Source organism: Amblyomma mixtum, chromosome 7, assembly GCF_055824585.1.
Source record: "Amblyomma mixtum isolate Tamu chromosome 7, ASM5582458v1, whole genome shotgun sequence".
NCBI lineage: Eukaryota > Metazoa > Arthropoda > Arachnida > Ixodida > Ixodidae > Amblyomma > Amblyomma mixtum.
Window position 1 is genome coordinate 119,962,713 of NC_143018.1, and position 10,425 is coordinate 119,973,137.

At 46.2% G+C, this 10,425-nt stretch overlaps 2 protein-coding genes across 2 annotated transcripts in view; one reads left to right on the top strand and one right to left on the bottom strand.

Moving 5' to 3' along the window:
* LOC149337338 (heat shock 70 kDa protein 14-like) overlaps nucleotides 1-800 on the bottom strand; it is a 44,779-nt gene extending 43,979 nt beyond the window's left edge. The window contains exon 1 of the mRNA XM_089553418.1: nucleotides 720-800. Within this exon, the coding sequence (XP_089409544.1) occupies nucleotides 720-779 (60 nt within the window). The 5' untranslated portion in view covers nucleotides 780-800. The remainder of the gene's footprint in view (nucleotides 1-719) is intronic.
* A 402-nt stretch (nucleotides 801-1,202) lies between these two features.
* On the top strand, nucleotides 1,203-10,116 carry Manf (mesencephalic astrocyte-derived neurotrophic factor). The gene is made up of 4 exons (XM_089554861.1): nucleotides 1,203-1,583; nucleotides 3,824-3,948; nucleotides 5,686-5,827; nucleotides 9,521-10,116. Exons 1-4 carry the CDS (start codon nucleotides 1,475-1,477, stop codon nucleotides 9,685-9,687), a joined length of 543 nt encoding a protein of 180 aa, XP_089410987.1. The 5' UTR covers nucleotides 1,203-1,474; the 3' UTR covers nucleotides 9,688-10,116.
* The last annotated feature ends 309 nt before the right edge of the window (nucleotides 10,117-10,425 follow it).

Genomic DNA, 10,425 nt, shown 5'->3' on the forward strand with positions numbered 1-10,425 from the left:
ATCACTAATATATTGACGATAAATATATAAATACGAACAATCCTATGCCCTCTTAACGAAACCAGCTCGGTGTCCGTTTTCGAAACTACCGGCGGCGAAAGGCAACATGCTCTCGTGATCAAAAGGATTGGATGCGGAAAAGTACACCCGGCTGATTGCGACAGAGATGATGACAACGACCGTGGCATGCAGACAGATTACATGCACGAGACAATGTGTCGGTGGAGAACGATAGCAGAATACAAAACCCAATGTAATCGCAATACCACGTGACGACTTGGTCACGATGGCAAGAATTGTTCTTCGAGTCAAGAAGCGTTCTTTATCAACATTCCGGCGAAAAGACAGCCGTGCTTTGATCGCGCAGCTTGAACATCTTCGCGCCGCTACTCAGGCAGTTTCGCAACAAGCAGAAATTGGGCGTAAGACTGCGCGATCGGATAACGCAGAGACGAAATGGGCACTGCAGCACTGCGACTACAGGGCGGCTGAATGGCCAGAACAGCGCTCGGGCCCAAAGAGTGACAGCCCGCTGAGAGCACGCCCGCACTTTCGCCCGCCCCGCAATACACTGCGAAGGCGGGCAACGTGCACGCGATCGGCGCCGGTCGTTGCGGGCAGCTCGCCCCTTGGCCGACCCTTTTCCGCCACTCCATTCGAACCCTGGCCGAAGCCCAAACGTGTCGACGGGCTATAAAGGATTCGGTTCGCGTACTTACCTTGTGAATCGCCAGGCAAAGGTTGGTATTGCCGAAGTAGAGCCCGAACGAGGCCGCCATGCTTGCGATTCAAAGTGCCGCTCGGAGCGACGCCACACGGCCGCTCTAGGTGACATTGTTTCAAAAACTAATGTATTAAATTTAGTCATTTAAAAAGCAATAAAGTGTAAAATATGTGTATTAGTGCTATAGTTACTAGGACAAATTGCAAACACAATAGTTATTTCGGGAAATTTATTTTATTTATTTTGTATTGTATTAGTTTCTTGTAAGTGCCATGTATTAGCTCAAAAGAAGAAAACACTTTGGGTACGTTGTATGTGACACTTTGAGTTTAATGTTTTAAATTTATTAGTTTACAAACTTGTGGTCATTCTCGTAGGCTGGTAGTATTTAAGTGGTTGAGGTGATATCTAGTACATGACGTTCTATGCAAAGACGCTACGTCACCGGAATCCTTGAAACGGACCAATGGCGCGAAGCCAGATGTCCATACCGGCCCGCCGTAGGTGGCGCCTTCGAATTTCGCCGGAGACGTGTCGGATTTTCATTCAAAGAAACGCCTCGGCGAAGTTTTGTTTCATCCTCCTGGTCTCTCCCAGCGCGTGTTAGACACGTCGCTTATCGACGTTCGTTAAATACTTGCACAATCGCGTCGCCGGCTAGTCGTCGTCGTCGAATCGCAAAGACGTCGCAGGATCGTCGGTGAGCCGTCCCTCGGAGTGGTGGCCGCAGGGAGACAAGTTTCCGAGAACATGCGATCGAGCGTCAACATGAACGTGCTGCTACTTGCCCTGTCAGTGTGCCTGCAAGCGTCGTTTCTTGCGGTGTCCGGCAAGTCGCTGAAGGAAGGCGACTGCGAGGGTAAGTGCTGGTCAGTGCCGAGCGAGCTGGCATTGTGCAGTCCAGTGGACTCGGTTCACCGTTTACCCGATGAACGAAGCGAGCTTGAAAATTACGCTTCCTATCTCCTTTCACAAATGCTTGCTTGCGGCTGTCAGTGTGTGGCGTGAAGTGCACGCAGGCTGACTTCGTGTAGTCAGATGGGTGTGACGCAACCATTACGGGAGCACTGACCACGTAATCACGACTGACGAGCAGTCCGCTAGCGCGCCGGCCTTCGATCGCGACGGGACACGGTGGTTGATCTTTACAACTGTCGCACAAATCGCGCTGACCGGAACATCCTATCGACAATGACCTCTCAACTCCAACTCGTTCGGAAGCTGGACGACTGGGCAGGTATCTAGAAGAATCGCGAAACCACGACATCTGAGCCGAGTGGATGCATGTGGCTTCGTGCCAGATGAACATTAGGAGGATGCTTGGATCTGGAACGGAGCCTTCAGCCTTCCGTTTTAAGTTTAGCTTTCCGCCAGTGCATTGCACTTTCGGTGCTGTGGGAGGGGAGGTCTTTAGCTTATGCTTATTGACCATTTCTCCAACATAAGTATGCAGCGACATTGGTCTGCTTGTAGCATACCGATGTCATTTATTACGTGGTCGCTTCAAGCGTGGTCTTCCAGCCGTGGTCGGTAACCTTAGCTAATGCCCTTCCTGTTTCGCCAGTCTGCACAATGCAACATCCAACTAGAGCTAGAAAGGTACACTCGCCCTCAAAAGTAAATGAAAGGAGACTTTGTCAAAAAAATTTAATTTCTTTAAATCTAAAGCATAATGGCCCGTGTTTGTTGGTGCACAGTGCAGTTCGCACAGTCACAATTAGTCTGCACATGTGTTTTCAAGGATGCATGAATTCAGAGGGTTGTGATTAAATTTTTTCATTAATATTGCCTTCCATTTACTTCTGACGGCACCTGTACAATGGCTTCTGTGTGGGGAGTCATATTGCTAATGCATGAATGCTTGCCTGACTTGGCTTCGCAAGCGATATGCTTATGAGTGGGACATTTGCCGTTGCCCTCTTAGCTTGACGTGGTCATGTTGAGCACAAGTTGCATAACAGCTATCAGTGATAAAGCACAAGAGGGTTATTACTCTCCATATGGCAAAGCATACTCAGCTGTAAGCTGTTTCATCAAGCACTCATAAATTTTTACAGCACACATTGTGGCAACAAACAGGAGAACTGAAAGATGAAAACAAAAACAAAAATATTAGGTGCTGCAAAAGAAATACTGACTTGGTTCATTAAATCTACCACGCACTAGTCTTTGCACCGTCTAAGTGAAAAAAGATGGACTAGTACCCATTTTCCTTCAGCTAAAATCTTCTTGTTTTAACTGTTTCAATTTTTGTTTTGAACACATTTTGTTTGACACTGACTGTACATGCAGTTAACATTGCTCTTTGTATTCAGCGCAAGTTGCATGCAAGGCCTTTATTCTGACATACAAATGAAAAAAATTTGTCAGTGATGACTGGACGATAATGAAAGAAATCATGGCATGTGTCCAAAACGTAGGCCTTTCAGTATAGATGCTGTGACATCCAGAATAATATGAAATATTGGGACACCTTGGAAACTGTAGCACACTTTTGCGTATTTCTGTTCATAGTTACTTGATGAGAAGTATGTCAGTATCATTTGAAATTTTCTGCTGCATGATGTAGACATGATGCTGCTTGGAAAACCACTTCAGATTGGTTAGAAGCTGCTGCAAAGTAATGGCAGCAAAATAGATATATGCAGTTCTCATCAGTACGTACTGCAAATGCCAAATTCTCATTAGGGGCTAATGCTTATGCAGAAATTTATTGCGGATAAGCAGTTCCATTTTTCATCGCTAAGTAAATTATTCTGGAAAGTTTGTTTTAGGTGGAGCAGATGAGTAAATGTTATTTAGCTGTTCCATATTCATTTTCCCTGGTGTCACTGGGAGGCATTCTAAAACTTAATGAGCGCAGTAGAAGCACTGAAATGATAGCACAAGCCCATGTCTCCGTTGGCCCTTTCGCTGGGGGATTATTATCTATTGAACTTGACGAAATTGTCAGCTGTGCAATTGCAAGGAGGCGTGGTTCTAATGAAGACAAAACTTTGAACAGTGTCAGTCTCCACCGAGAGAAATATCGCACAAGTTTGCCTCAGCCCTGTGAGAGGCAGTCCCCAAGTGTTGCAACGTGTTTTTTTCTCCTTGCAGTGTGCGCGGGTGTCCTGAAGAAGCTGCACAATCGGCTGGAAGTTGAGGAGCGGACAAATGAGGACTCCATCACGGCAGGCTTCATGGAGCTCTGCAAGACCGCCAAGGGACCAGAGCAGCGCTTTGTAAGCCTCACAATTTGTGCTGTTTTAATCTGGTGTCACGGAAATTGTGGTTCACACTCAGTTATGTCTGGTGTGGTGTCAGTTGCTTTTCTCATCATGGCACAGTTATGAGTGGTAGTGCAATGCCGTGCTGTAGTTGTGGGCACTATTATTTCAAATTACTGTTTTCATTGCAGTAAGGCAGCAGCATTTTGCGAGCATTTGTAGTGTTCAATTCTGTAGCCAACCCTGTAGGAGGTGGCTGGTAGATTTTAAAGAGGGTTTCATTTGTGCATTTAAAAAAAAAGATGGGTGTAGCGTTCAGACTCAAGATGAAAGCAGAGTCGGTCAGGGAACAACTGCAGGTTAATGACATCCTAGTCAATATAGAGAATAGACGTTAGACAAGGCATGTAATGCGAAGACAAGGTAACCAATAGTCCTTAAGGGTAATGGACTGAATTCAAAGAGAAGACAAGCATAGCAGGGGGTGGCAGAAAATTACGTGGGCAGATGAGATTAAGAAGTTTTGTTGGATAGCGTGGCCACATCTGGCACAAGACAGGGTTAATTGGAAAGATATCAGGAAGGACTTTGTCCTGCAGTGGATATAGTTACGCTGATCATGATTTTCGTAGAAATGGGAACAGTTGGTGTCACGTTGACTATGTGATTGTTCACAAAAACGTGACGTGAGAAAGTGGCACATGCAGTTTTAGGAACAACGTGAGACCAACAAGACTGAAAATTTGTGCATTTGGCTGCCAGCATGACCAACTGGCTTCTCTGGAGTGTGAAAATGCATATGGCACATAGTGTCGTGGCAATTGACTGTCTCTGAATTGTAATTAACTGAACGGTGACCTTCTACAGTGTAAAGGGATACGGGGCCATATTGGAGGTGTGTTCTAACTGCGAAGGAAGCACTTTTTGCTGAAAGCTGACCTTTTATTCGATACAAGACTCACAATTTTTTTTTTGTACTTAAGAGTTTTACAATAAAACGGGGGGTTCTACTTCAGAGTGGAAATTTGCCAGCAATAAATGCACCTTTTAGTGCCTGCGAAATGTCAGCCTAGTCAGTCACAAACAGCCAAACGCTCATTATTTGCCAAGAACAAAAAAGCAAGGAGCTCAAGTACAAAAATTGCAAGGACACTTTGGCAATTAAAGTGTTGAGAGGCGAAAGCCGAGGACACTGTGCCGTGACGACTTCCGGTGGATGTGACATCACACTGCTTCCCGTGGCTATATTGATACCCAAATTATACATCTTTCGGGGATCTTAAGGGTAAATTTTGCTTAATTATGCATTTTTCCATCTAATTTAACACAAATCCGATGTGTTTCCGACCATTCTGCGACAACTTTCACTATGCTGTGACGACTTTCAGTGGATGCGATGTCACACCGTTCCCGTGGCTATATCAACATCCACGCTATTTAGACACAGTTTCGACATTTTTGCCAATAATTAATTAACTAATTAATCTACAGTCATCAAACTTGGCTTCTAGGCTCATTTTTTCCTCCTCTATCTGTAGCAACCATTGGTTTTATTCTATAATTTTTAGTTCCCGAGTTACACACAAATGACACGCCTTGTTAATGGATGGCAGTGTGAGCCATTAAAGGCTTTCGCCTTAAAATTAGATGGAGTTGTCGTTAGTGCCATTCGGGCTTGGCTGCCAATGGTACTCGATGCATTTTGATTACAAATGCCCTGCACTGAGACGGACGCCCTGTTTGTGTGTGCAGTGCTACTATGTGGGCGGCCTGGAGGAGTCGGCCACCCGCATTGTGGGCGAGATGTCCAAGCCCTTCAGCTGGGGCATGCCCCACCTGAAGGTGTGCGAGAAGCTGCTGGCCAAGGACGCCCAGATCTGCGACCTCAAGTACCGTGAGTGTCCCCCCTCAGTTTCCTTGGGGGGGGGTTTGACCAGGGGGTTCTTAGTACCAGTGCACGCTCGGCTCACTCTACTAATCACCGTGCTCTCCTGTGGAAAATGGTATAGTAATAAGTGCTGTGACAGAAAAAACACTAACCAGTGTTTCCTTATGCTCTCCTTGGTTAGATAGACTGTTGGCTTTTCTGTATAAATTTTATCAACGCAATACAGATTTGTAGGTACAGAGTACTGCAAGATTTTCACAGTATACCTAACTTGCAAGTGCAGGTTACCTTTTCTTTAAGGCGAAAGCCTGTAATGCCTTATCGTTGTTGACGGAAGGTTGTCAGCAGAGATGTTGCACTTTTCGGTTGGTTGTGAAGTGGTTATGACGTCAGGGTGGGCAGATTCGAAGTACAGTAGAACCCCGCTGTTACGTTCCTCACTGCTGCGTTTTCCCGGCTGTTACGTCGTTTTCTTCGGGTCCCGGCATAGCGTCCATAGGATCCAATGTATTGTGAACCCTGCTGTTACGTCGTAGCCGAGGAAACGATCCCGCATGATACGTCGCAACCGGGCTCCCCGAACCCGCCCGGGCAATGCGCGCCAACCGCCATTTTGATTTTTGACGAGTCTTGGCCCGGCTTGGCTACGGAACTGGCTGCAAGAAGCCGCACGCGAGTTGGAGAGGCCGCCACTAGATGGCTATCTGCCTCGCACGCCGAACGCCGCGATCTTTATCGTGGGAGGTGGTGAGGAGGAGGCGCGGGGCTGCGGTCGCTTATCAGCGCGTCTTTTCTTTCACTCTTTCTTTTTATCTTTTAACTCTCCTCTATCTGCAAGTGACAGCGGTTGTGTGGTGGCTCGGCTGGAGCCAGTCGGCAGGGCCCGTGCAATTTCCTTTTCATCCTTCTCAGTCGCAACAACATCTTTATTGTGCTTTGATGGCGTGATAGCGTTGAGTAAGCGGAGGGGGCTTTCCCTTGAGGAAAAGCTGGACGTACTAAACGCAGTAGACAGGCAGCCAGGGCGGCTTACGCGGAGCAGCGCAGCGAGCAGCCTACGAACATTTCAGTGCTTGAGCTGTGCACAACGTCGCTTCAGCGTGGACTGCAGTGAGCGCGTGAACTGCACAGCACTGCTGCGTATGTGCGGTGTGGCCGCACCGCAAAGCGACGCTGACAGCAATGCGGCCTTTGCTATTGAGAAACGCGTTGTTTTTTCCAGCGAGCGAAAGAAACTGCAATCCACCATTCTCGATTTTTTAAAGTCCTAGGGTCAATTTGCGGAAATTAATTGTTTCAAGCCAAAGCTCCACTGTTTTCATTAATTTTCGGTGCTTTCCTCACTGTTGCGTTTTCCCGGCTGTTACGTTTTTTTTTCCCGGTCCGGTGAAAAACGTATGAACGGGGTTCTACTGTAATGAGGTCACCCACGGATGCCTTTGGGAGCGCACGGCAACTAATAAAATAGTTGTCGTCCGCTCTGACAAGGGGCATAAGGCGTCCGTGGGTGACCTCATTACATACCTCATTACTGCGAACAGAGCCGTGGATACAACCGAACTCATCGAAGCAGAGAGAGAGTCGTGCTAAAGAAGCAGTCGAAGTGTGCAGCTGTAATGTGTAGTCAAAGTGTGTACTCAAATAAAGCATACTAGTATAGCACAAACAGTCTCACAGTCAATGCCAAACAATGCGCCAGGAAAGGTTTTTGCCTTGCATCACTTTAGAGAGCCAAAGTGCCCCCTGATTTTTTTGTTTCATTGTTTACCTAACCATCTTTGGCATGTGAGCGCAGGCTAAAGCTTCTATATGTGCCTGCACCACACAACAGCTTGTTCTTATGGAAAGCAGCATTGCAGTGTTATGTATATTCGAACGCTTTTCCAAGGTTAGGGCACTCAGCTACTGAACCCATAGAGTTTCTTACTATTACCTAGAGGGAAAGCTGGCAGCCCGTCTATGGGAGTTTGCATGGCGACCCCTCGAGACCACTTCAGCCACCATGGGCGCTCAAAGCATCATGGGGCGGTGAGCTACTTGTTGCGGAACTGCAACTTTTGGCCAAAAAATAATAGAAAAATTAAGCTGTTTGATAACTACAAACGTCCTAAGATTGAAAATCTTGTCCAATGATTGCAACAAACGAGCAGAAAAGCATTTAAGTGCAAAGTTTGCCCAAAATTAGAGACGACTATAAAAACTAATATTTCGTACTTAACAGGCGTACTTTTAAAAGCAAATATGTTTTCAAAAAAGATGTTGTTGCTTAAATACTATAAGAGGTTTTTTAATGGCATTTCGAAAAAGTCAAACCTTTTATTGGCGTCGTGTGTCGTCGCGTTTTCACTACTATGGCTTTTGCCCACTGCGTTCGCGCGAAAGTCGTCTGCGCACACACGAACAGCGTTTTCGGAATGAAAAGTCTTAGTAGTGCCACTCCATGCTCCCCAAAAACTACAACTGTTCCGCAACAAGTAGCTCACCGCCCCATGATGCTTTGGGCGTCCACGGTGGCTGAAGTGCAGCGCCGCCAGCTTTCCCTCTAGGTAATAGTAAGAAACTCTATGACTGAGCCGGAGGACCAGAGTTCGAACCGGCCTGCGCTTCAGCGGTGACGAAATGCTGCAAGTGCCACCATGCTGTGCAGTCAGCAAATGTTAGAACCCCAAACCCAAAGTGGTGTAATTTATCTGGACCCGTCCACTGCTGCATTCCTTATAGCCTATGTGTCACTTTGGCATGTTAAACCTCACAATTTTCAATTTTGCATCACTTGTGGTGTACAGCTCGCATTTTGTCAAGGTCATGGTTACACTCATGTGTTCAGCAAACATGCAAGTGGAAGATTAGTAGAAATTTCTAGCAAGCTGCAGATTTCTTCCTGGTGGCAAAGACTAACTCCACACTGTATTTCCCTCGTGTTTTGTAAGCACTGGAGTGAAATTTACAGGCATGAGCAACGCGCAACACAAGCAGGCTGTTGTCACATGCTTGCAAACTAACCACATTGCTTGGGAGGAGGCTTGTGCATGTCTGTTTTGACCAAGACAACCATTAATTCAATCAAGGTGGCCTGTGGTAGAGGCAGATGCTGTTAAAAATTTTGAAGTACGTCCATGCAGTGCTTCCTGGTCTTTTGTTGTCATCAGCGGCAGCAGTAGCCCTCTACATCCACTGCAAGGCACAGCGCTGTGACTGACCCTCTGCTGTGAAAACTGGGACTGTCCTATACTCGAAAACATTGTAACGTCAGCTATCAACCTAGACCATCTCTGCCGCCCCCTTTTACATTTACCTACCTGTCATTACCTACCCAAAGTCATTGTGGTACATAACAAAGTGAAATTTGAAATCTTAAAATCTGAAAACCATAAACAAATGTGCTCCAATAAACAGTGAACATAACTGGGTAAAAAAAAGGCTTGAGAACACACACACACGTAGACCGCAATGCAAGAGACAAAATTCAATTCTAGCAACAGTGTATTAAGAATAACTAAGCATGGAGTAAGCACTTAAGTTTGTTAACAAATGCATCATAATTTTTTTCGGAAACGATTTCTGCAGGCAGTTTATTCCAATGGTAAATGGCAAGGAACAATGGTGAATTGCGCATAAGTTTGGTGTGAGCGATCTTGGGTATGTGCGAAGGGTTGTGAGGAGTTGTGTATCGATTACGTCTCTCGCTGTCCCCTACAGCCAAGGTGATCGACCTGAAGACGGTGGACCTGAAGAAGCTCAAGGTGAAGGACCTGAAGAAGATCCTCAACGACTGGGACGAGCGGTGCGAAGGCTGTGTCGAAAAGTCGGACTTTGTCAAGAGGATAGAGGAGCTCAAGAAGGTGCACATGCGCGAGGAACTCTGACCTCTGCGCGACCTTGCTGTACAGAGACCGCCACCACCACTGCAAGACATCATGTCCTCCTCCTCACTCACTTCTCCATCTGCCCCACTGCTCTTTTCTTTTTTGTCCTGGCGGGGCAACGGAGTCCTTGGTTACATTTTTTGGGGGGAAGGGGTGGGTAGTGTTCTAATTTATCAACTTTTTACACTGATCCTATGTACAGGGCATTGAGGAAGAGACTGTTCCTTGTTTTCTTTCCCATGTGCACGCACAAATGTGTGGATTTATGCTTTTCTCCTTTTTTTTTGTTTCAGTTAAAGTTGTCTGTGTTTGCATAAAAGTCAGTCAGGAAAATTGCTGTCGGAAGAGAAGTGCAGCACAGCTGTGTGATTGGATGCTCCTATTTGATTTTGTTCGTGCAGTCATGGAATTAAAATGTTCTGTGCATTCTTTTTGTCTTGAGTGGTGTAGTACCTCTGATGCAGAACTGTTTTGCCATTGGAGCTTCACAGTTGTAGGTGGTAAACCAGGACACTTTGCAAACTTAAGGGAGTATAGACATTGATTTTGGTGGCATGTTTTCTTCTCTGCAATGATGCAGAAGACACTAGTATGCATGAATCACCTTGTAGTATTCGCCCACGACCGCTGAATAATTCATAATCAGATTTTTCTGTCTAGCTGTTGCGGTTTCAACAGTCGAACGATGCCTGGGACGTCAGTGTGTTTATATGTCACATGAAGCATGGAGAAGCATCG

Excerpts from the sequence above, each read along its gene's own strand:
- Manf (XM_089554861.1), top strand. The coding sequence starts at position 1,475 with ATGCGATCGAGCGTCAACATGAACGTGCTGCTACTTGCCCTGTCAGTG. Across the intron at positions 1,584-3,823 it reads GAAGGAAGGCGACTGCGAGG|TGTGCGCGGGTGTCCTGAAG; the intron begins GTAAGTGCTGGT and ends TTCTCCTTGCAG. Across the intron at positions 5,828-9,520 it reads GATCTGCGACCTCAAGTACC|CCAAGGTGATCGACCTGAAG; the intron begins GTGAGTGTCCCC and ends TGTCCCCTACAG.